The sequence below is a fragment of the Procambarus clarkii genome, chromosome 58, assembly GCF_040958095.1.
Source record: "Procambarus clarkii isolate CNS0578487 chromosome 58, FALCON_Pclarkii_2.0, whole genome shotgun sequence".
Lineage (NCBI taxonomy): Eukaryota > Metazoa > Arthropoda > Malacostraca > Decapoda > Cambaridae > Procambarus > Procambarus clarkii.
Genome location: NC_091207.1, coordinates 12689987 through 12715388, shown reverse-complemented (window position 1 = coordinate 12715388; position 25402 = coordinate 12689987). Strand labels below are relative to the sequence as shown.

The 25402-nt window shown below is 56.4% G+C and overlaps 3 protein-coding genes across 3 annotated transcripts in view; 1 reads left to right on the top strand and 2 right to left on the bottom strand.

Moving 5' to 3' along the window:
* The window catches only part of LOC123768029 (uncharacterized), a 171746-nt gene that overhangs the window by 16387 nt on the left and 129957 nt on the right, over positions 1-25402 (bottom strand). The window contains exon 7 of the mRNA XM_069306731.1: positions 10045-10863. Coding sequence (XP_069162832.1) covers positions 10073-10863 — 791 coding nt within the window. The 3' untranslated portion in view covers positions 10045-10072. The remainder of the gene's footprint in view (positions 1-10044; positions 10864-25402) is intronic.
* On the bottom strand, positions 7706-8809 carry LOC138353554 (neurofilament heavy polypeptide-like). The gene has a single exon (XM_069306734.1). It carries the CDS (start codon positions 8807-8809, stop codon positions 7706-7708), a length of 1104 nt encoding a protein of 367 aa, XP_069162835.1.
* On the top strand, positions 8808-9583 carry LOC138353553 (putative cyclin-dependent serine/threonine-protein kinase DDB_G0272797/DDB_G0274007). Its single transcript, XM_069306733.1, has 2 exons — positions 8808-8822; positions 8921-9583. The coding sequence occupies exons 1-2, from the start codon at positions 8808-8810 to the stop codon at positions 9581-9583; spliced, it is 678 nt and encodes a 225-aa protein (XP_069162834.1).

Genomic DNA, 25402 nt, shown 5'->3' with positions numbered 1-25402 from the left:
CTGGTGTGTGGGGTACAGCTCCCAGGTGTGTGGGGTACAGCTCCCTGGTGTGTGGGGTACAGCTCCCTGGTGTGTGGGGTACAGCTCCCTGGTGTGGGGGGGCGGGGTACAGCTCCCTGGTGTGTGGGGTACAGCTCCCAGGTGTTTGGGGTACAGCTCCCTGGAGTGTGGGGTACAGCTCCCAGGTATGTGGGGTACAGCCCCCAGGTGTGTGGGGTACAGCTTCCTGGTGTGTGGGGTACAGCCCCAAGGTGTGTGGGGTACAGCCCCCTGGTGTGTAGGATACAGCTCCCTGGTGTGTGGGGTACAGCTCCCAGGTGTGTGGGGTACAGCTCATTGGTGTGTGGGATACAGCCCCCAGGTGTGTAAGGTACAGCTCCCTGGTGTGTGGGGTACAGCCCACTGGTGTGTGGGGTACAGCCCCCAGGTGTGTGGGGTACAGCCCCCTGGTGTGTGAGGTACAGCCCCCAGGTGTGTGGGGTACAGCCCCTTGGTGTGTGAGGTACAGCTCACAGGTGTGTGGGTACAGCCCCTTGGTGTGTGAGGTACAGCTCCCAGGTGTGTGGAGTACAGCCCCTTGGCGTGTGAGGTACAGCCCCCAGGTGTGTGGGGTACAGCCCCCTGGTGTGTGGGGTACAGCCCCCAGGTGTGGGGTAAAGCCCCCAGGTGTGGGGTACAGCGTCCTGGTGTGTGGGGTACAGCTCCCAGGTGTGTGCGTTACAGCTCCCTGGTGTGTGGGGTACAGCCCCCTGGTGTGTGGGGTACAGCTCCCAGGTGTGAGGGGTACAGCCCCCTGGTGTGTGAGGTACAGCCCCCAGGTGTGTGGGGTACAGCCCCTAGGTGTGTGGGGTACAGCCCCCTGGTGTGTGGGTTACAGCTCCCTGGTGTGTGGGTACAGCCCCCAGGTGTGTGGGGTACAGCACCCTGGTGTGTGGGGTACAGACTCCAGGTGTGTGGGGTACAGCTCGCAGGTGTGTGGGGTACAGCCCCTAGGTGTGTGGGGTACAGCCCCCAGATGTGTGGGGTACAGCCCCTTGGTGTGTGGGGTACAGCTCCCTGGTGTGTGGGTACAGCCCCCAGGTGTGTGGGGTACAGCCCCCAGGTGTGTGGGGTACAGCCCCCTGGTGTGTGGGGTACAGCCCTCTGGTGTGTGAGGTACAGCCCCCAGGTGTGTGGGGGTACAGCCCCCTGGTGTGTGAGGTACAGCCCCCAGGTGTGTGGGTTACAGCTCCCTGGTGTGTGGGTACAGTCCCCAGGTGTGTAGGGTACAGCCCCCTGGTGTGTGGGGTACAGCTCCTAGGTGTGTGGGGTACAGCCCCCAGGTGTGTGGGGTACAGCCCCCTGGTGTGTGTGGTACAGCTCCCTGGTGTGTGGGGTACAGCCCCCTGGTGAGTTGGGTACAGCTCTCTGGTGTGGTGGGTACAACTCCCTGGTGTGTGGGGTACAGCTCCCAGGTGTGTGGGGTACAGCTCACTGGTGTGTGGGTACAGCTCCCTGGTGTGAGGGGTACAGCTCCCCGGTGTGTGGGGTACAGCTCCCAGGTGTGTTGGGTTCAGCCCCCTGGTGTGAGGAGTACAACTCACTGGTGTGTGGGATACAGCCCCCAGGTGTGTGGGGTACAACTCCCTGGTGTGTGGGGTACAACTCCCTGGTGTGTGGGGTACAGCTCCCTGGTGTGTGGGGTACAGCTCCCTGGTGTGTGGGGTACAACTCCCTGGTGTGTGGGGTACAGCAACCAGATGTGTGGGGTACAACTCCCTGGTGAGTGGGGTACAGCTCCCAGGTGTGTGGGGTACAGCTCCCTGGTGTGTGGGGTACAACTCCCTGGTGTGTGGGTACAGCTCCCTGGTGTGTGGGTACAACTCCCTGGTGTGTGGGGTACAGCTCCCTGGTGTGTGGGTACAGCTCCCTGGTGTGTGGGGTACAACTCCCTGGTGTGTGGGGTACAGCTCCCTGGTGTGTGGGTACAACTCCCTGGTGTGTGGGGTACAGCTCCCTGGTGTGTGGGTACAACTCCCTGGTGTGTTGGGCACAGCTCCCTGGTGTGTGGGGTACAGCTCCCTGGTGTGTGGGTACAGCTCCCTGGTGTGTGGGTACAACTCCCTGGTGTGTGGGGTACAGCTCCCTGGTGTGTGGGTACAGCTCCCAGGTGTGTTGGGCACAGCTCCCAGGTGTGTGGGGTACAACTCCCTGGTGTGTGGGGTACAGCTCCCTGGTGTGTGGGTACAGCTCCCTGGTGTGTGGGTACAGCTCCCTGGTGTGTGGGTACAGCTCCCTGGTGTGTGGGTTCAGCTCCCAGGTGTGTGGGTACAGCTCCATGGTGTGTGGGTACAGGCCCCAGGTGTGTGGGTACAGGTCCCAGGTGTGTTTGGTACAGCTCCCTGGTTGGGGGTATAGCTCCCTGGTGTGTGGGGTACAACTCCCTGGAGTGTGGGGTACAGCTCCCAGGTGTGTCGGGTACAGCCCCCAGGTGTGTGGGTACAGGTCCCAGGTGTGTGGGGTACAGCTCCCTGGTGTGTGGGGTACAGCTCCCTGGTGTGGGGGGCGGGGTACAGCTCCCTGGTGTGTGGGGTACAGCTCCCTGGTGTGTGGGGTACAGCTCCCTGGTGTGTGGGTACAGCTCCAGGTGTGTGGGGTACAGCTCCCTGGTGTGTGGGTACAGCCCCCAGGTGTGTGCGGTACAGCTCCCTGGTTGGGGGGTACAGCTCCCTGGTGTGTGGGGTACAGCTCCCTGGTGTGTGGGGTACAACTCCCTGGAGTGTGGGGTACAGCTCCCTGGTGTGTAGGGTACAGCTCCCTGATGTGTGAGGTACAGCTCCCAGGTGTCTGGGGTACAGCTACCTGGTGCGTGTGGGGTACACCTCCCTGGTGTGTGTGGGGTACATCCCCCAGGTGCATGGGGTACAACCCCCAGGTGTGTGGGGTACAGCCCCCAGGTGTGTGGGGTACAGCTCCCTTGTGTGTGGGGTTCAGCCCCCAGGTGTGTGGGGTACAGCTCTCTGGTGTGTGGGGTACAGCCCCCAGGTGTGTGGGGTACAGCTCCCTGGTGTGTGTGGGGTACAGCCCCCTGGTGTGTAGGGTACAGCTCCCTGGTGTGTGGGGTACAGCTCCCAGGTGTGTGGGGTACAGCTCCCTGGTGTGTGGGGTACAGCCCCCAGGTGTGTGGGGTACAGCCCCTTGGTGTGTGAGGTACAGCTCCCAGGTGTGTGGAGTACAGCCCCTTGGTGTGTGAGGTACAGCCCCCAGGTGTGTGGGGTACAGCCCCCAGGTGTGTGGGGTACAGCCCCCAGGTGTGGGGTACAGCCCACTGGTGTGTGGGGTACAGCCCCCAGGTGTGGGGTACAGCCCCCAGGTGTGGGGTACAGCCCCCAGGTGTGGGGTACAGCGTCCTGGTGTGTGGGGTACAGCTCCTAGGTGTGTGCGTTACAGCTCCCTGGTGTGTGGGGTACAGCCCCCTGGTGTGTGGGGTACAGCTCCTAGGTGTGTGGGGTACAACCCCCTGGTGTGTGAGGTATAGCCCCCAGGTGTGTGGGGTACAGCCCCTAGGTGTGTGGGGTACAGCCCCCTGGTGTGTGGGGTACAGCTCCCAGGTGTGTGGGTTACAGCTCCCTGGTGTGTGGGTACAGCCCCCAGGTGTGTGGGTACAGCCCCCAGGTGTGTGGGGTACAGCCCCCTGGTGTGTGGGGTACAGCTCCTAGGTGTGTGGGGTACAGCTCCCAGGTGTGTGGGTTACAGCTCCCTGGTGTGTGGGTACAGCCCCCAGGTGTGTGGGGTACAGCCCGCTGGTGTGTGGGGTACAGCCCCCTGGTGTGTGGGGTACAGCTCTCTGGTGTGTGGGGTACAGCCCCTAGGTGTGTGGGGTACAGCCCCCAGGTGTGTGGGGTACAGCCCCCTGGTGTGTGGGGTACAGCTCCCTGGTGTGTGGGTACAGCCCCCAGGTGTGTGGGGTACAGCCCCCAGGTGTGTGGGTACAGCCCCCTGGTGTGTGGGGTACAGCCCCCTGGTGTGCGAGGTACAGCCCCCAGGTGTGTGGGGTACAGCCCCCTGGTGTGTGAGGTACAGCCCCCAGGTGTGTGGGTTACAGCTCCCTGGTGTGTGGGTACAGCCCCTAGGTGTGTGGGGTACAGCCCCCTGGTGTGTGGGGTACAGCCTCCAGGTGTGTGGGGTACAGCTCCCTGGTGTGTGGGGTACAGCCCCTAGGTGTGTGGGGTACAGCCCCCAGGTGTGTGGGGTACAGCCCCCCTGGTGTGTGGGGTACAGCTCCCTGGTGTGTGGGTACAGCCCCCAGGTGTGTGGGGTACAGCCCCCTGGTGTGTGGGGTACAGCCTCCAGGTGTGTGGGGTACAGCTCCCTTGTGTGTGGGGTACAGCCCCCAGGTGTGTGGGGTACAGCCCCCAGGTGTGTGGGGTATAGCTCCCAGGTGTGTGGGGTACAGCGTCCTGGTGTGTGGGGTACAGCTCCCAGGTGTGAGGGGTACAGCTCCCTGGTATGTGGGGTACAGCTCCCTGGTGTGTGGGGTACAGCTCCCTGGTGTGTGGGGTACAACTCCCTGGTGTGTGGGGTACCGCCCCCAGGTGTGTGGGATACAGCTCCCTGGTGTGTGGGGTACAGCTACCAGGTGTGTGGGATACAGCTCCCTGGTGTGTGGGGCACAGCCCCCAGGAATGTGGGGTACAGCTCTGTGATGTGTGGAGTACAGCTCCCTGGTGTGTTGGGTACAAATCCCTGGTGTGTGGGTACAGCTCTCTGGTGTGTGGGGTACAGCCCCTAGGTGTGTTGGGTACAGCTCCCTGGTGTGTGGGGTACAGCCCCCAGGTGTGTAGGGTACAGCTCCCTGGTGAGTTGGGGTACAGCTCCCAGGTGTGTGGGGTACAGCCCCAACGCGTGTGGGGATCAGTCCCCCAGGTGTGTAGGGAACAGCTCCCTAGTGAGTGGGGGTACAACTCCCAGGTGTGCGGGTACAGCCCCCTGGTGTGTGGTGTACAGCTCCCAGGTGTGTGGGGTACAGCGTCCCGGTGTGTGGGGTACAGCTCCCTGGTGTGTGGCGAACAGCTCCCTGGTGTGTGGGGTACAGCCCCCAGGTGTGTAGGGTACAGCTCCCTGGTGAGTGGGGGTACAGCTCCCAGGTGTGTGGGGTACAGCCCCCTGGTGTGTGGGGTACAGCCCCCTGGTGTGTGGGGTAAAGCTCCCTGGTGTGTGAAATACAGCTCCCTGGAGTGTGTGAGGTACAGCTCCCAGGTGTGTGGGGTACAGCTCCCTGGTGTGTGGGGTACAGCTTCCTGGTGTGTGAGGTACAGCTCCCAGGTGTGTGGGGTACAGCTCTCTGGTGTGTGGGGTACAACTCCCAAAAGTGTGTGGGGTACAGCCCCCAGGTGTGCTGGGTACAGCCCCCTGGTGTGTGGGGTACAGCTCCCTGGTGTGTGGGGTACAGCTCCCTGGAGTGTGTGGGGTACAGCCCCCAGTTGTGTGGGGTACAGCTCCCTGGTGTGTGGGGTACAGCTCCCAGGAGTGTGTTGGGTACAGCCCCCAGGTGTGTGGGGTACAGCTCCCTGGTGTGTGGGGTACAGCTCCCTGGTGTGTGGGGTACAGCTCCCAGGTGTGGGGTACAGCTCCCAGGTGTGTGGAGTACAGCCCCCAGGTGTGTGGGGTACAGCTCCCTGGTGTGTGGGGTACAGCTCCCTGGTGTGTGGGGTACAGCACACTGGTGTGTGGGGTACAGCTCCCTGGTGTGTGGGATACAGCTACCTGGTGTGTAGGGTACAGCTTCATGGTGTGTGGGGTAGAGCTCCCACGTGTGGTGGGTACAGCTGCCAGGTACAGTACCTGGGTGTTGCAAGAGACACACACGTGGACAAGAGACAGCGTGTCCAGCATCCTGCACCTTGCACGGTTGCACACGTTACCTTGATACCTTGTTTGAGGTGCTCGACAGAGAGTGAAGACGGTTGTGCATTATTCAATAATATGCGACTCGCTCAGATAGTTCTGACCGGTGCTGTCGGTCAATTGAATATGCTAGGTGAACATAAGCATCAGGTGAAGTGAAATGGTGCCCAAATACTGGCGGACCAGCCAAGGGAGTTGAGCCTAGGACCTCTGGGCTGTGACAAGACTGCGTTTATTTTTCGTAGTCGGGGACACAACGAGAGCCATGTCCCCGACCACTAAAACGTGTTCTGTTTAGGTGGGTAGGTACGGTGAGGCAGTAGGCTACAGTGATCTGCACCACCAGGAGGGTACAGGAGGGTACAGGAGGGTGCTGGAGGGTACATGAGGGTATTGGAGGGTACATGAGGGTACAGGAGGGTACAGGATGGTACAGGAGGGTACAGGATGGTACAGGAGGGTACAGGAGGGTACTGGAGGGTACAGGAGGGTACAGGAGGGGGACAGGAGGGTACAGGAGGGTACAGGAGGGTACATGAGGGTACAGGAGGGTCCAGGATGGTACAGGAGGGTACAGGAGGGTACTGGAGGGTACTGGAGGGTACTGGAGGGTACAAAAGGGTACAGGTGGGTACAAGAGAGGACAGGAGGGTACAGGAGTGTACTGGAGGCTACAGGAGGCTACAGGAGGGTACAGAAGGGTACAAAAAGGTACAGGAGAGTACTGGAGAGACAGGAGAGGACAGGAGGGTATTGGAGGGTACAAAAGGGTACAGGAGGGTACAGGAGGGTACATGAGGGTACAGGAGGGTCCAGGATGGTACAGGAGGGTACAGGAGGGTACTGGAGGGTACTGGAGGGTACTGGAGGGTACAAAAGGGTACAGGTGGGTACAAGAGAGGACAGGAGGGTACAGGAGTGTACTGGAGGCTACAGGAGGCTACAGGAGGGTACAGAAGGGTACAAAAAGGTACAGGAGAGTACTGGAGAGACAGGAGGATACAGGAGGGTATTGGAGGTTACAGAAGGGTACCGGAGGGTACAGGAGGATACAGGAGGGGACAGAAGGGTACAGGAGGGTTCTGAAGAGTACAGGAGGGTACTGGAGGGTACAAGAGGGTACAGGAGGGTACAGGAGAGTTCAAAAGGGTACAGGAGGGTACAGGAGAGTACATGAGGGTACAGGAGGGTAAAGGAGGGTACATGAGGGTACTGGAGGGTACAGGAGGGTACAGGAAGGTACATGAGGTTACAGGAGGGTACAGAGGGGTACAGGAGGTACAGGAGGGTACAGGAGGGTACTGGAGGGTAAAGGAGGGTACAGGAGGGTACAGGAGGGTACAGGAGAGTTCAGAAGGGTACAGGAGGGTAGAGGCGGGTACAGGAGGGTACTGGAGGGTACAGGAGGGTACAAGAGGGTACCGAAGGGTACAGGAGGATAAAGGAGGATACAGGAGGGTACAGGAGGGTACTGGAGGGTATAAGAGGGTACTGGAGGGTACAGGAGGATACAGGAGAGTACTGAAGGGTTCAGGAGGGTACAGTAGGGTCAAATATGTTCCTATACATCCACCTAACACTAAGTAACGCCTCAATGTCATTCGAAATAATTACCAAGGAACCTTTTGACAACAGGACCAGAGGTAACAATGGTTATTGCCTGTTTAATAAAGTTGCTATCTTAATACTTCCTTACTTGGTTAAGATATCATACAATAGCTATGACTCTAAGACCTAATTATTTAAACGGTTAAGACATTATTGAAGGTCTTTTTACCTGTTCTTGGTAAAGAAAACATTTAATTGTACACAGAGTATTTTAACACTTCCTGCAGTACTGGCTGCCACGAGTCCTGCTGGCACTACAGCCTGGCACCATGGCCTCTCTTACAGTGGCACTACTGCTTGGCACCCTGGCCTCTCTTACAGTGGCACTACAGCCTGGCACCATGGCCTCTCTTACAGTGGCACTACTGCCTGGCACCCTGGCCTCTCTTACAGTGGCACTACTGCCTGGCACCCTGGCCTCTCTTACAGTGGCACTACTGCCTGTCACCCTGGCCTCTCTTACAGTGGCACTACTGCCTGGCACCCTGGCCTCTCTTACAGTGGCACTACTGCCTGGCACCCTGGCCTCTCTTACAGTGGCACTACTGCCTGGCACCCTGGCCTCTCTTACAGTGGCACTACAGCCTGGCACCCTGGCCTCTCTTACAGTGGCACTACTGCTTGGCACCCTGGCCTCTCTTACAGTGGCACTACAGCCTGGCACCATGGCCTCTCTTACAGTGGCACTACTGCCTGGCACCCTGGCCTCTCTTACAGTGGCACTACTGCCTGGCACCCTGGCCTCTCTTACAGTGGCACTACTGCCTGGCACCCTGGCCTCTCTTACAGTGGCACTACTGCCTGGCACCCTGGCCTCTCTTACAGTGGCACTACTGCCTGTCACCCTGGCCTCTCTTACAGTGGCACTACAGCCTGGCACCCTGGCCTCTCTTACAGTGGCACTACTGCCTGGCACCCTGGCCTCTCTTACAGTGGCACTACTGCCTGGCACCATGGTCTCTCTTACAGTGGCACTACAGCCTGGCACCATGGCCTCTCTTACAGTGGCACTACTGCCTGGCACCCTGGCCTCTCTTACAGTGGCACTACTGCCTGGCACCATGGCCTCTCTTACAGTGGCACTACTGCCTGGCACCATGGCCTCTCTTACAGTGGCACTACTGCCTGGCACCATGGCCTCTCTTACAGTGGCACTACTGCCTGGCACCCTGGCCTCTCTTACAGTGGCACTACTGCCTGGCACCATGGCCTCTCTTACAGTGGCACTACTGCCTGGCACCATGGCCTCTCTTACAGTGGCACTACTGCCTGGCACCATGGCCTCTCTTACAGTGGCACTACTGCCTGGCACCATGGCCTCTCTTACAGTGGCACTACTGCCTGGCACCATGGTCTCATTAAGCTTCTGGAAAAGCGCTCTATGTCTTGCAACCTCTGATTTGTGCTGTAACCTGCAAGAGTGCAGGTCCAGAGTGCAGACCAACAGGTCCAGAGTGCAGACCAACAGGTCCAGAGTGCAGACCAACAGGACCAGAGTGCAGACCAACAGGACCAGAGTGCAGACCAACAGGTCCAGAGTGCAGACCAACAGGACCAGAGTGCAGACCAACAGGTCCAGAGTGCAGACCAACAGGTTCAGAGTGCAGACCAACAGGTCCAGAGTGCAGACCAACAGGACCAGAGTGCAGACCAACAGGTCCAGAGTGTAGACCAACAGGTCCAGAGTGTAGACCAACAGGTCCAGAGTGCAGACCAACAGGTCCAGAGTGTAGACCAACAGGTCCTGAGTGCAGACCAACAGGTCCAGAGTGCAGACCAACAGGTCCAGAGTGTAGACCAACAGGTCCAGAGTGCAAACCAACAGGTCCAGAGTGTAGACCAACAGGTCCAGAGTGTAGACCAACAGGTCCAGAGTGCAGACCAACAGGTCCAGAGTGCAGACCAACAGGTCCAGAGTGTAGACCAACAGGTCCAGAGCGCAGACCAACAGACCCAGAGTGTAGACCAACAGGACCAGAGTGCAGACCAACAGGTCCAGAGTGCAGACCAACAGACCCAGAGTGTAGACCAACAGGTCCAGAGTGTAGACCAACAGTCCAGAGTGCAGACCAACAGGTCTAGAGTGTAGACCAACAGGTCCAGTGTGCAGACCAACAGGTCCAGAGTGCAGACCAACAGGTCCAGAGTGTAGATCAACAGGTCCAGAGTGTAGACCAACAGGTCCAGAGTGTAGACCAACAGGTCCAGAGTGTAGACCAACAGGACCAGAGTGCAGACCAACAGGTACAGAGTGTAGACCAACAGGACCAGAGTGCAGACCAACAGGTACAGAGTGTAGACCAACAGGACCAGAGCGCAGACCAACAGACCCAGAGTGTAGACCAACAGGACCAGAGTGTAGACCAACAGAGCTCTCTACTGGCAAATATAATGAAGCTCTACTGGCTTCAACAAATACAAACGCTAGAATTACTAAATACAAAAAAATAAATGAAATCTACGGGGCATCCCCCAGGCAGGTTCATGAGCTACAGCTTATTAATTTGTTATTATGTAGTTGAAGTGGACTTGTAGGAAGGATGAGCTTACCTGATACTGGTGCAGTGTGAGGGGGGCGTCACAGGTGTTCCTGGTGGGGCGCGGACACGGAGGAGGGAGAGGCGCCGGTGTTGAGAGGCGGCCTCGACGACCAATCCAAATCAGCTTCGATTACTTTCTGGTCCCATGCTGATGTAGTTGGTTGTGTAAAGTGAACGGCTTGTGTGTTTGTGTGACGGGCTTGAGTCCTGGCTTTTGTTGAGTGTTGCCTGTGATGATGATGACGACGATGATTTCGATGAGGCAGTGAAAGTGGGAGAACATCCAACTGTGGCTCCTCTACAGCGACAGGTTCGTCTCTCCTCAACACCGGGCTACTTGGAGTGGTTAACTGGTGGAGGTTGGCGTGGGTGCGTGAGGCAGGGGACGAGGCTGCACCACTCCACGTCAACGCATGTGGTCCTAAAGGGTTCCTGCGCCTGGTGACTTGGGAGAGGTCGAGGTCGCTAAGAATCGCATCCAAGACTACCGGATCCTTGGTTGTGTGGAGCAAGGGAAGGGGTCCTGAAGGAGGAGTGTGTGGGAGACCGCTGGCTGTGGGTAGGGGTCCAGTCTGGCTGGGGGCCGAGCTCTCATTCCCACTGAGTAGGGTCCGAGGCGTAGGGGCAAGCCCCATGTACCGGGACCAGTAGGTGCTCCCGGTGTGGGTAGATGACCAGTTGAGAAGTTGAGCCGTGGTCCAGGGTGACCCCTTGTGCTTGAGGCTCAGGCTCTGCTGCAGCAGCTCCCAGAGGGCCGCCGGCTGGTTCCGGGGACATCGCCGACCTTCAGAATGGCGGATATTTTTTAACGGTCCCTGACAATTGCGATCTGTAACATGAAAACGAAGTTGTTGGACCGGAACATGTTGTTTATTCCTGGCAGCAAGCCAGTCAGGAGATGCTGAGCAATAGTTATCTTTACATTTATTATGCATTCAATAAGCATAATAATTAACAGTTAGCAAAACATTGAATAAGGATCAAGTACAACTGACTCATATATGAATTCCTGTAACAAAACAACTTAATGCTGCGAGGCAAATGTGTTAGTTACGAGTCAGGAAATATTGAGCCATGCATCATGCTTAGTACAAACATTGTCATTGTCTTCAAATGAGTGAGTCTCACCTGCCTGGCCGCGGCCACGCCCAGGCCGGCCAAGCACAGTATGTCATGCAACTCTCCTCGCTTCCAAGCATATTTTAATGTAATATTATTGTTAATGCCTTGTCAGTTAATTATTTAATTCATACTGTATTTATAACAATTTAAAAATGAGACTACCTTCAGCTTTAACATTACACAAGATCGTGTCCAATTACATTCTAACATATATAATTGGAAATTTAAAAAATCGACTGGCAAAGGCTTAGATAATAAGGTTGTTATCACTTCAACTTAATGTAAATACAAATAAAATTAAGTTCAAAGTCGTGTGAGCGTTCAAGTCGGCGTTGGGCGAGCGCCTCTGAGGACACCTGTCGTGTTAGTTAAGCTCACCTGTAGCGTACGCAGGTGTGCACAACCACCGCAAGGATTAGCAAGACGAGACCCAGGAGGCCCATCACATAGAGCAGCAGGTGCCTGGCCACACTGTTAGTCGGTACTGGCCCCCGAGCCGCACCTGCAGGACCACACCTATACAACCACACCCTGGCCACACCTGTACAACCACACTCTGGCCACACCTGTACACCCACACCCCGGCCATACCTGTACAACCGCACCCTGGCCACACTAGGGAGGGTTGCAGCCAAACTAAGTCTGGGAGGATTCGATGAGGGTTCACTACTGGGAGGTAAAACCATGAGAACACAACTGGCTCTACTGTGTTCCACATCACACCACCACCACACCACACCACACCACCACCACACCACCACACCACAACACCACCACACCACAACACCACCACACCACCACACTACAACACGACAACACCACAACACTACCACTCCACCACACCACCACACCACAACACCACAACACTACCACACCACAACACCACAACACCACCACTCCACCACACCACAACACTACAACACCACCACACCATCACACCACAACACTACAACACCACCACACCATACCACACCACAACACCACCACACCACAACACCACAACACCACACCACCACCACACCACAGCACCACAACACCACACCACAGCACCACAACACCACACCACAACACCACACCACAACACCACAACACTACCACAACACCACAACACTACCACACCACCACAACACCACACCACCACCACACTACAACACCACCACACTACAACACCACCACACTACCACACCACCACACCACAACACCACAACAACACCACAACACCACAACACCACAACACCACCACACCACCACAACACCTCCACACCACCATACCACTGAGGACAGTGGATGGGGCGTGTGGGGTGGAGAACGGACATGACGGATAGGATAAAGATGGAAGATATCAAGGGAAGGGATAGAAGTGGATATGAGAGAAGGAGAGGGAATGGCTGCGTGTGGTGGGAGGGAGGTTTGGGGTGGGAGGGAGGGCCTAGTTCTGCAACTTGACACACGAGTCTACGGCCAGATTAGTTAATGCTTAGTTCATGCTGCTCTCCCAAGCTTAGTTAATGCTGCTCTCCCAAGCTTAGTTAATGCTGTTAACCAGCCACTGTGCACAAGGTCTGTTGTTGCTGCTCAGGTGAGTTTGTTCATGTTCATGTGGTGAACATACGTTGGTGTGTTTGTACTTGTACCCCTTGTTGCTGTACCCCTTGTTGCTGTACCCCTTGTTGCTGTACCCCTTGTTGATGTACCCCTTGTTGCTGTACCCCTTGTTGTTGTACTCCCTGTACCCCTTGTTGCTGTACCCCTTGTTGCTGTACTCCCTGTACCCCTTGTTGCTGTACTCCCTGTACACCTTGTTGCTGTACTCCCTGTACCCCTTGTTGCTGTACTCCCTGTACCCCTTGTTGCTGTACTCCCTGTACCCCTTGTTGCTGTACTCCCTGTACCCCTTTTTGCTGTTCTCCCTGTACCCCTTGTTGCTGTTCTCCCTGTACCCCTTGTTGCTGTACTCCCTGTACCCCTTGTTGCTGTACTCCCTGTACCCCTTGTTGCTGTACCTCTTGTTGCTGTACTCCCTGTACCCTTTGTTGCTGTACTCCCTGTACCCCTTGTTGCTGTTCTCCCTGTACCCCTTTTTGCTGTACTCCCTGTACCCCTTGTTGCTGTACCTTTTGTTGCTGTACTCCCTGTACCCTTTGTTGCTGTACTCCCTGTACCCCTTGTTGCTGTACTCCCTGTACCCCTTGTTGCTGTACTCCCTGTACCCCTTGTTGCTGTACTCCCTGTACCTCTTGTTGATGTACTCCCTGTACCCCTTGTTGCTGTACTCCCTGTACCCCTTGTTGATGTACTCCCTGTACCCCTTGTTGCTGTACTCCCTGTACCCCTTGTTGCTGTACCTCTTGTTGCTGTACTCCCTGTACCCCTTGTTGCTGTACTCCCTGTACCCCTTGTTGCTGTACCCCTTGTTGCTGTACCTCTTGTTGCTGTACTCCTTGTTGCTGTACCCTTTGTTGCTGTACTCCCTGTACCCTTTGTTGCTGTACTCCCTGTACCCTTTGTTGCTGTACTCCCTGTACCCCTTGTTGCTGTACTCCCTGTACCCCTTGTTGCTGTACCCCTTGTTGCTGTACCTCTTGTTGCTGTACTCCTTGTTGCTGTACCCTTTGTTGCTGTACTCCCTGTACCCCTTGTTGCTGTACTCCCTGTACCCCTTGTTGATGTACTCCCTGTACCCCTTGTTGCTGTACTCCCTGTACCCTTTGTTGCTGTACCCCTTGTTGCTGTACTCCCTGTACCCCTTGTTGCTGTACTCCCTGTACCCCTTGTTGATGTACTCCCTGTACCCCTTGTTGCTGTACTCCCTGTACCCCTTGTTGCTGTACTCCCTGTACCCTTTGTTGCTGTACCCCTTGTTGCTGTACTCCCTGTACCCCTTGTTGCTGTACTCCCTGTACCCCTTGTTGATGTACTCCCTGTACCCCTTGTTGCTGTACTCCCTGTACCCCTTGTTGCTGTACTCCCTGTACCCTTTGTTGCTGTACCCCTTGTTGCTGTACTCCCTGTACCCCTTGTTGCTGTACTCCCTGTACCCCTTGTTGATGTACTCCCTGTACCCCTTGTTGCTGTACTCCCTGTACCCCTTGTTGCTGTACTCCCTGTACCCTTTGTTGCTGTACCCCTTGTTGCTGTACTCCCTGTACCCCTTGTTGCTGTACTCCCTGTACCCCTTGTTGATGTACTCCCTGTACCCCTTGTTGCTGTACTCCCTGTACCCCTTGTTGCTGTACTCCCTGTACCCTTTGTTGCTGTACCCCTTGTTGCTGTACTCCCTGTACCCTTTGTTGCTGTACCCCTTGTTGCTGTACTCCCTGTACCCTTTGTTGCTGTACTCCCTGTACCCCTTGTTGCTGTACTCCCTGTACCCCTTGTTGCTGTACTCCCTGTACCCTTTGTTGCTGTACTCCCTGTACCCCTTGTTGCTGTACCTCTTGTTGCTGTACTCCCTGTACCCCTTGTTGCTGTACTCCCTGTACCCCTTGTTGCTGTACCTCTTGTTGCTGTACTCCCTGTACCCCTTGTTGATGTACTCCCTGCACCCTTTGTTGCTGTACTCCCTGTACCCCTTGTTGCTGTACTCCCTGTACCCCTTGTTGCTGTACCCTTTGTTGCTGTACTCCCTGTACCCTTTGTTGCTGTACTCCCTGTACCCCTTGTTGCTGTACTCCCTGTACCCCTTGTTGCTGTACTCCCTGTACCCTTTGTTGCTGTACTCCCTGTACCCCTTGTTGCTGTACCCCCTTGTTGCTGTACTCCCTGTACCCTTTGTTGCTGTACTCCCTGTACCCCTTGTTGCTGTACTCCCTGTACCCCTTGTTGCTGTACTCCCTGTACCCTTTGTTGCTGTACTCCCTGTACCCCTTGTTGCTGTACCCCCTTGTTGCTGTACTCCCTGTACCCTTTGTTGCTGTACTCCCTGTACCCCTTGTTGCTGTACCTCTTGTTGCTGTACTCCCTGTACCCCTTGTTGCTGTACCTCTTGTTGCTGTACTCCCTGTACCCTTTGTTGCTGTACCCCTTGTTGCTGTACCTCTTGTTGCTGTACTCCTTGTTGCTGTACCCTTTGTTGCTGTACTCCCTGTACCCTTTGTTGCTGTACTCCCTGTACCCTTTGTTGCTGTACTCCCTGTACCCTTTGTTGCTGTACTCCCTGTACCCCTTGTTGCTGTACCTCTTGTTGCTGTACTCCCTGTACCCTTTGTTGCTGTACTCCCTGTACCCTTTGTTGCTGTACTCCCTGTACCCCTTGTTGCTGTACCTCTTGTTGCTGTACTCCCTGTACCCTTTGTTGCTGTACTCCCTGTACCCTTTGTTGCTGTACTCCCTGTACCCCTTGTTGCTGTACCTCTTGTTGCTGTACTCCCTGTACCCTTTGTTGCTGTACTCCCTGTACCCTTTGTTGCTGTACTCCCTGTACCCCTTGTTGCTGTACCTCTTGTTGCTGTACTCCCTGTACCCCTTGTTGCTGTACCTCTTGTTGCTGTACTCCCTGTACCCTTTGTTGCTGTACCCCTTGTTGCTGTACCTCTTGTTGCTGTACTCCTTGTTGCTGTACCCTTTGTTGCTGTACTCCCTGTACCCTTTGTTGCTGTACTCCCTGTACCCTTTGTTGCTGTACTCCCTGTACCCCTTGTTGCTGTACCTCTTGTTGCTGTACTCCCTGTACCCTTTGTTGCTGTACTCCCTGTACCCCTTGTTGCTGTACTCCCTGTACCCCTTGTTGCTGTACTCCCTGTACCCTTTGTTGCTGTACTCCCTGTACCCCTTGTTGCTGTACCCCTTGTTGCTGTACTCCCTGGACCCTTTGTTGCTGTACTCCCTGTACCCCTTGTTGCTGTACCCCTTGTTGCTGTACTCCCTGTACCCCCTGTGGCCTGGTGAAGCACCGTTGGCCTGGTGAAGCACCGTTGGCCTGGTGGAGCACCGTTGGCCTGGTGAAGCACCGTTGGCCTGGTGAAGCACCGTTGGGCGGGAGGAGCACCGTTTGCCTGGTGAAGCACCGTTGGCCTTGTGGAGCACCGTTGCCCTGGTGGAGCACCGTTGGCCTGGTGAAGCACCGTTGGCCTGGTGAAGCACCGTTGGCCGGGAGGAGCACCGTTGGCCTGGTGAAGCACCGTTGGCCTGGTGGAGCACCGTTGGCCTGGTGAAGCACCGTTAGCCTGGTGAAGCACCGTTGGCCTGGTGAAGCACCGTTGGCCTGGTGGAGCACCGTTGGCCTGGTGAAGCACCGTTGGCCTGGTGGAGCACCGTTGCCATGGTGGAGCACCGTTGGCCTGGTGAAGCACCGTTGGCCTGGTGAAGCACCGTTGGCCGGGAGGAGCACCGTTGGCCTGGTGAAGCACCGTTAGCCTGGTGAAGCACCGTTGGCCTGGTGAAGCACCGTTGGCCTGGTGGAGCACCGTTGGCCTGGTGAAGTACCGTTGGCCTGGTGAAGCACCGTTGGCTTGGTGGAGCACCGTTGGCCTGGTGAAGCACCGTTGGCCTGGTGAAGCACCGTTGGCCTGGTGAAGCACCGTTGGCCTGGTGGAGCACCGTTGGCCTGGTTAAGCACCGTTGGCCTGGTGAAGCACCGTTGGCCGGGAGGAGCACCGTTGGCCTGGTGAAGCACCGTTGGGCTGGTGGAGCACCGTTGGCCTGGTGAAGCACCGTTGGCCTGGTGAAGCACCGTTCGCCGGGAGGAGCACCGTTGGCCTGGTGAAGCACCGTTGGTCTGGTGGAGCACCGTTGGCCTGGTGAAGCACCGTTGGCCTGGTGGAGCACCGTTGGTCTGGTGAAGCACCGTTGGCCTGGTGGAGCACAGTTGGCCTGGTGAAGCACCATTGGCCTGGTGAAGCACCGTTGACCTGGTGGAGCACCGTTGGCCTGGTGAAGCACCGTTGGCCTGGTGGAGCACCATTGGCCTGGTGGAGCACCATTGGCCTGGTGAAGCACCGTTGGCAGGGAGGAGCGCCGTTGGCCTGGCCTGGTGGAGCACCGTTGGCCTGGCGAAGCACCGTTGGCCTGGGGAAGCACCGTTGGCCTGGTGAAGCACCGTTGGCCTGGTGGAGCACCGTTGTCCTGGTGAAGCACCGTTGGCCGGGAGGAGCACCGTTGGCCTGGTGGAGCACCGTTGGCCTGGTGAAGCACCGTTGGTCTGGTGAAGCACCGTTGGCCTGGTGGAGCACCGTTGGCCTGGTGAAGCACCGTTGGTCTGGTGAAGCACCGTTGGTCTGGTGAAGCACCGTTGGCCTGTTGGAGCACCGTTGGCCTGGTGGAGCACCGTTGGCCTGGTGAAGCACCGTTGGCCTGGTGAAGCACCTTTGTCCTGGTGAAGCACCGTTGGCCTGGTGGAGCGCCGTTGGCCTGGTGGAGCACCGTTGGCTTGGCGAAGCACCGTTGGCCTGGTGAAGCACCGTTGGCCTGGTGAAGCACCGTTGGCCTGGTGAAGCACCGTTGGCCTGGTGGAGCACCGTTGGCCTGGTGAAGCACCGTTGGCCTGGTGAAGCACCGTTGGCCTGGTGAAGCACCGTTGGCCGGGAGGAGCACCGTTGGCCTGGCGAAGCACCGTTGGCCTGGTGAAGCACCGTTGGCCTGGTGAAGCACCGTTGGCCGGGAGGAGCACCGTTGGCCTGGTGGAGCACCGTTGGCCTGTTGAAGCACCGTTGGCCGGGAGGAGCACCGTTGGCCTGGTGGAGCACCGTTGGCTTGGCGAAGCACCGTTGGCCTGGTGAAGCACCGTTGGCCTGGTGAAGCACCGTTGGCCTGGTGAAGCACCGTTGGCCTGGTGGAGCACCGTTGGCCTGGTGAAGCACCGTTGGCCTGGTGAAGCACCGTTGGCCTGGTGAAGCACCGTTGGCCGGGAGGAGCACCGTTGGCCTGGCGAAGCACCGTTGGCCTGGTGAAGCACCGTTGGCCTGGTGAAGCACCGTTGGCCGGGAGGAGCACCGTTAGCCTGGTGGAGCACTGTTGGCCTGGTGAAGCACCGTTCGCCTGTTGAAGCACCGTTGGCCTGGAGGAGCACCGTTGGCCTGGTGGAGCACCGTTGGCCTGGCGAAGCACCGTTGGCCTGGTGAAGCACCGTTGGCCTGGTGGAGCACCGTTGGCCTGGTGAAGCACCGTTGGCCTGGTGGAGCACCGTTGGCCTGGTGAAGCACCGTTGGCCTGGTGAAGCACCGTTGGCCTGGAGGAGCACCATTGGCCTGGTGGAGCACCGTTGGCCTGGTGAAGCACCGTTGGTCTGGTGAAGCACCGTTGGCCTGGTGAAGCACCGTTGGCCTGGTGAAGCACCGTTGGCCTGGTGAAGCACCGTTGGCCTGGTAGAGCACCGTTGGCCTGGTGAAGCACCGTTGTCCTGGTGAAGCACCGTTGATCTGGTGAAGCACCGTTGGCCTGGTGGAGCACCGTTGGCCTGGTGAAGCACCGTTGGCCTGCTGAAGCACCGTTGTCCTGGTGAAGCACCGTTGGCCTGGCGAAGCACCATGGCCTGGTGAAGCACCGTTGGCCTGGAGGAGCACCGTTGGCCTGGTGAAGCACCGTTGGCCTGGAGGAGCACCGTTGGCCTGGTGGAGCACCGTTGGCCTGGCGAAGCACCGTTGGCCTGGTGAAGCACCGTTGGCCTGGTGGAGCACCGTTGGCCTGGTGAAGCACCGTTGGCCTGGTGGAGCACCGTTGGCCTGGTGAAGCACCGTTGGCCTGGTGAAGCACCGTTGGCCTGGAGGAGCACCGTTGGCCTGGTGGAGCACCGTTGGCCTGGTGAAGCACCGTTGGTCTGGTGAAGCACCGTTGGCCTGGTGAAGCACCGTTGGCCTGGTGAAGCACCGTTGGCCTGGTGAAGCACCGTTGGCCTGGTAGAGCACCGTTGGCCTGGTGAAGCACCGTTGTCCTGGTGAAGCACCGTTGATCTGGTGAAGCACCGTTGGCCTGGTGGAGCACCGTTGGCCTGGTGAAGCACCGCTGGCCTGCTGAAGCACCGTTGTCCTGGTGAAGCACCGTTGGCCTGGTGAAGCACCGTAGGCCTGGTGAAGCACCGTTGGCCTGGAGGAGCACCGTTGGCCTGGTGAAGCACCGTTGGCCTGGTGAAGCACCGTAGGCCTGGTGAAGCACCGTTGGCCTGGTGGAGCACCGTTGTCCTGGTAAAGCACAGTTGGCCTGGTGAAGCACCGTTGGCCTGGTGGAGCACCGTTGGCCTGCTGGAGCACCGTTGTCCTGGTGAAGCACCGTTGGCCTGGTGAAGCACCGTTGGCCTGGCGAAGCACCGTTTGCCTGGTGAAGCACCGTTGGCCTGGCGAAGCACCGTTTGCCTGGTGAAGCACCGATGGCCTGGTGAAGCACCGTTGTCCTGGTAAAGCACAGTTGGCCTGGTGAAGCACCGTTGGCCTGGTGGAGCACCGTTGGCCTGCTGGAGCACCGTTGTCCTGGTGAAGCACCGTTGGCCTGGCGAAGCACCGTTGGCCTGACGAAGCACCGTTGGCCTGGTGAAGCACCGTTGGCCTGGTGAAGCACCGTTGGCCTGGTGAAGCACCGTTGGCCTGGTGAAGCACCGATGGCCTGGTGAAGCACCGTTGGCCTGGTGAAACATCGTTGGCCTGGTGAAGCACTGTTGGCCTGGTGAAGCACCGTTGGCCTGGTGAAGCACCGTTGGCCTGGTGAAGCACCGTTGGCCTGGTGAAGCACAGTTTGCTGGTATTTGAGCACATTTAAGCGGTGCTTCAAGAGCCTGTGAAGGCCGCGCCTCTTGTTGTGTGAAGCTTGGCCGGTGTTGCCTCTGGCCGGGGCGATGGTCCCTAGTGGGGTCAGGTGGCACCCCTTGAGGGACTGACCTCCAGTGTACCATGCCTTCCCTGAACACTGTGTGAGGGTCAGGGATGGTCCCTGTGTCTGGTGTCTCAGTGTCTGGTGTCTCAGTGTCTGGTGTCTCAGTGTCTGGTGTCTCAGTGTCTGGTGTCCCTGTGTCTGGTGTCTCAGTGTCTGGTGTCTCAGTGTCTGGTGTCCCTGTGTCTGGTGTCTCAGTGTCTGGTGTCCCTGTGTCTGGTGTCTCAGTGTCTGGTGTCTCAGTGTCTGGTGTCTCAGTGTCTGGTGTCTCAGTGTCTGGTGTCTCAGTGTCTGGTGTCCCTGTGTCTAGTGTCCCTGTGTCTGGTGTCCCTGTGTCTGGTGTCCCTGTGTCTGGTGTCTCAGTGTCTGGTGTCTCAGTGTCTGGTGTCTGTGTCTGGTGTGTCAGTGTCTGGTGTCTCAGTGTCTGGTGTCTCAGTGTCTGGTGTCTCAGTGTCTGGTGTCTCAGTGTCTGGTGTCTCAGTGTCTGGTGTCTCAGTGTCTGGTGTCTCAGTGTCTGGTGTCCCTGTGTCTGGTGTCCCTGTGTCTGGTGTCTCAGTGTCTGGTGTCTCAGTGTCTGGTGTCTCAGTGTCTGGTGTCTCAGTGTCTGGTGTCTCAGTGTCTGGTGTCCCTGTGTCTGGTGTACCTGTGTCTGGTGTCCCTGTGTCTGGTGTCCCTGTGTCTGGTGTCTCAGTGTCTGGTGTCCCTGTGTCTGGTGTCTCAGTGTCTGGTGTCTCAGTGTCTGGTGTCCCTGTGTCTGGTGTCTCAGTGTCTGGTGTCTCAGTGTCTGGTGTCCCTGTGTCTGGTGTCCCTGTGTCTGGTGTCCCTGTGTCTGGTGTCCCTGTGTCTGGTGTCCCTGTGTCTGGTGTCTCAGTGTCTGGTGTCCCTGTGTCTGGTGTCTCAGTGTCTGGTGTCCCTGTGTCTGGTGTCCCTGTGTCTGGTGTCTCAGTGTCTGGTGTCTCAGTGTCTGGTGTCCCTGTGTCTGGTGTCTCAGTGTCTGGTGTCCCTGTGTCTGGTGTCTCAGTGTCTGGTGTCTCAGTGTCTGGTGTCTCAGTGTCTGGTGTCTCAGTGTCTGGTGTCTCAGTGTCTGGTGTCCCTGTGTCTGGTGTCTCAGTGTCTGGTGTCTCAGTGTCTGGTGTCTCAGTGTCTGGTGTCCCTGTGTCTGGTGTCTCAGTGTCTGGTGTCTCAGTGTCTGGTGTCCCTGTGTCTGGCGTCTCAGTGTCTGGTGTCCCTGTGTCTGGTGTCTCAGTGTCTGGTGTCTCAGTGTCTGGTGTCTCAGTGTCTGGTGTCTCAGTGTCTGGTGTCTCAGTGTCTGGTGTCTCAGTGTCTGGTGTCTCAGTGTCTGGTGTCCCTGTGTCTGGTGTACCTGTGTCTGGTGTCCCTGTGTCTGGTGTCCCTGTGTCTGGTGTCTCAGTGTCTGGTGTCCCTGTGTCTGGTGTCTCAGTGTCTGGTGTCTCAGTGTCTGGTGTCCCTGTGTCTGGTGTCTCAGTGTCTGGTGTCTCAGTGTCTGGTGTCCCTGTGTCTGGTGTCCCTGTGTCTGGTGTCCCTGTGTCTGGTGTCCCTGTGTCTGGTGTCCCTGTGTCTGGTGTCTCAGTGTCTGGTGTCCCTGTGTCTGGTGTCTCAGTGTCTGGTGTCCCTGTGTCTGGTGTCCCTGTGTCTGGTGTCTCAGTGTCTGGTGTCTCAGTGTCTGGTGTCCCTGTGTCTGGTGTCTCAGTGTCTGGTGTCCCTGTGTCTGGTGTCTCAGTGTCTGGTGTCTCAGTGTCTGGTTTCTCAGTGTCTGGTGTCTCAGTGTCTGGTGTCTCAGTGTCTGGTGTCCCTGTGTCTGGTGTCTCAGTGTCTGGTGTCTCAGTGTCTGGTGTCTCAGTGTCTGGTGTCCCTGTGTCTGGTGTCTCAGTGTCTGGTGTCTCAGTGTCTGGTGTCCCTGTGTCTGGCGTCTCAGTGTCTGGTGTCCCTGTGTCTGGTGTCTCAGTGTCTGGTGTCTCAGTGTCTGGTGTCTCAGTGTCTGGTGTCTCAGTGTCTGGTGTCTCAGTGTCTGGTGTCTCAGTGTCTGGTGTCTCAGTGTCTGGTGTCTCAGTGTCTGGTGTCCCTGTGTCTGGTGTCTCAGTGTCTGGTGTCTCAGTGTCTGGTGTCTCAGTGTCTGGTGTCCCTGTGTCTGGTGTCCCAGTGTCTGGTGTCCCTGTGTCTGGTGTCTCAGTGTCTGGTGTCCCTGTGTCTGGTGTCTCAGTGTCTGGTGTCTCAGTGTCTGGTGTCTCAGTGTCTGGTGTCTCAGTGTCTGGTGTCTCAGTGTCTGGTGTCTCAGTGTCTGGTGTCCCTGTGTCTGGTGTCTCAGTGTCTGGTATCTCAGTGTCTGGTGTCCCTGTGTCTGGTGTCTCAGTGTCTGGTGTCTCAGTGTCTGGTGTCTCAGTGTCTGGTGTCTCAGTGTCTGGTGTCTCAGTGTCTGGTGTCCCTGTGTCTGGTGTCCCTGTGTCTGGTGTCTCAGTGTCTGGTGTCTCAGTGTCTGGTGTCTCAGTGTCTGGTGTCCCTGTGTCTGGTGTCTCAGTGTCTGGTGTCCCTGTGTCATGTGTCTCAGTGTCTGGTGTCTCAGTGTCTGGTGTCTCAGTGTCTGGTGTCTCAGTGTCTGGTGTCCCTGTGTCTGGTGTCTCAGTGTCTGGTGTCTCAGTGTCTGGTGTCTCAGTGTCTGGTGTCTCAGTGTCTGGTGTCTCAGTGTCTGGTGTCTCAGTGTCTGGTGTCCCTGTGTCTGGTGTCCTCAGTGTCTGGTGTCTCAGTGTCTGGTGTCTCAGTGTCTGGTGTCTCAGTGTCTGGTGTTCTCAGTGTCTGGTGTCTCAGTGTCTGGTGTCTCAGTGTCTGGTGTCTCAGTGTCTGGTGTCTCAGTGTCTGGTGTCCCTGTGTCTGGTGTCTCAGTGTCTGGTGTCTCAGTGTCTGGTGTCCCTGTGTCTGGTGTCTCAGTGTCTGGTGTCTCAGTGTCTGGTGTCTCAGTGTCTGGTGTCCCTGTGTCTGGTGTCTCAGTGTCTGGTGTCTCAGTGTCTGGTGTCTCAGTGTCTGGTGTCTCAGTGTCTGGTGTCTCAGTGTCTGGTGTCCCTGTGTCTGGTGTCTCAGTGTCTGGTGTCTCAGTGTCTGGTGTCCCTGTGTCTGGTGTCTCAGTGTCTGGTGTCTCAGTGTCTGGTGTCTCAGTGTCTGGTGTCCCTGTGTCTGGTGTCTCAGTGTCTGGTGTCTCAGTGTCTGGTGTCTCAGTGTCTGGTGTCTCAGTGTCTGGTGTCTCAGTGTCTGGTGTCTCAGTGTCTGGTGTCCCTGTGTCTGGTGTCTCAGTGTCTGGTGTCTCAGTGTCTGGTGTCTCAGTGTCTGGTGTCTCAGTGTCTGGTGTCTCAGTGTCTGGTGTCTCAGTGTCTGGTGTCTCAGTGTCTGGTGTCTCAGTGTCTGGTGTCTCAGTGTCTGGTGTCTCAGTGTCTGGTGTATCAGTGTCTGGTGTCTCAGTGTCTGGTGTCTCAGTGTCTGGTGTCTCAGTGTCTGGTGTCTCAGTGTCTGGTGTCCCTGTGTCTGGTGTCTCAGTGTCTGGTGTCTCAGTGTCTGGTGTCTCAGTGTCTGGTGTCTCAGTGTCTGGTGTCTCAGTGTCTGGTGTCTCAGTGTCTGGTGTCTCAGTGTCTGGTGTCTCAGTGTCTGGTGTCCCTGTGTCTGGTGTCTCAGTGTCTGGTGTCTCAGTGTCTGGTGTCTCAGTGTCTGGTGTCTCAGTGTCTGGTGTCTCAGTGTCTAGTGTCTCAGTGTCGGGTGTCCCTGTGTCTGGTATCTCTATGTCCCTTTCAGGTACGCGAGATTTAATTCTTGTATTATTTCTTTGTAACTCATACCTCTTAGTTCGGGGACTAGCGTGATGGCATACCTCTAACTTCTTATATTTGATCAAATATGAACTCCTTGCTGGAGCTTCATACTCCAGCATTGGTCTGACATATGTGGTGTATTGGGTTCTAAATTCTTCCTTCCACAAATTTCTAAATTATTCTTAACATAAGTTTCTAAATTTTTCTTGGCATAAGTTTTCTAAAGCCATTTCTTCTGTTGGCCAATTTAGCATATTTCGCTGATGATATCCTTCAGATGTGGGCTTCAGGGGACAGATGCGGTGTGATATCAACTCCCAAACCTTTCATGTTTCTTGATACTTGAAGACTTTCTCTATCAAATGGTAGTCCGGCTCCATACACCAATCTCCATTACTATATACCTGCTTGAGCAGGTATATAGTAATGGAAACACTTTTCATATAGAACTTGTCAAAAAAGTTTGATTGAAATCGAACGAGTTTTCATTTTTGCATTTTTATAACCAGACGCCCCCTTAAACTCTAGTAGCCATATGTTGGACCATTCCTTCACTTTGTCCCTGTCTTCTTGCAGTCTCATGCTGTCCTCCTCTGTCTTAATCCGGCTCATAATTTGGCATCATCAGAAAACATTGAGAGAAATGAGTCTATACCCTCTGGGAGATCATTTACGTATATCAGAAACAGGATAGGTCCGAGTACAGAGCCATGTGGGACTCCACTGGTGACTTCACGCCAAACTGAGGTCTCACCTCTCACAGTAACTCTCTGCTTCCTATTGCTTAGGTACTCCCTTATCTACTGGAGCCCCCTACCAGTTACTCTTGTCTATTTCTCCAACTTATGAACCAGCCCCTTATGGGGTACTGAGTGAAAAGCTTTCCGACAGTCCAAAAAAAAATGCATTTTGTTCACCTTTCTCTTTCTTGGTTAATCTTTATCACTTAGTCACAAAATTCTACTAGACCAGTGAGGCAAGATTTACTATCCCTGAACTCATGTTGGTGGTGTGTCACTATGTCCCTTCTATCCAGACGTTGTAAGTGTTTTTTTTCTCATAATCTTCTCCGGCATCTTGCATGGACTACAAGTGGGTACTCACCTAATTGTGCTTGTGGGGGTTGAGCTCTGGCTCTTTGGTCCCGCCTCTCAACTGTCAATCAACTGGTGTAGAGATTCCTGAGCCGACCGGGCTCTATCATATCTACATTTGAAGCTGTGTATGGAGTCAGCCTCCACCACATCACTGCCTAGGGCATTCCATTTATTAACTACTCTGACACTGAAAAAATTCTTTCCAACGTCTCTGTGGCTCATCTGGGTACGAAGTTTCCACCTGTGTCCTCTTGTTCGTGTCCCACCCGTGATGAAGAGTTTGTCTTTGTCCACCCTGTCAATTCCCCTGAGAATTTTGAAGGTGGTTATCATGTCTCCCCTTACTCTTCTGTTTTCCAGGAATGTGAGGTTCAGCTCCTTTAGCCTTTCCTCGTAGCTCATACCTCTCAGTTCCGGGACGAGCCTGAAGGCATACAGCTGAATCTTCTCTAACTTTGTCGTGTGAGTGTGTGTGTGTGTGTGTGTGTGTGTGTGTGTGTGTGTGTGTGTGTGTGTGTGTGTGTGTGTGTGTGTGTGTGTG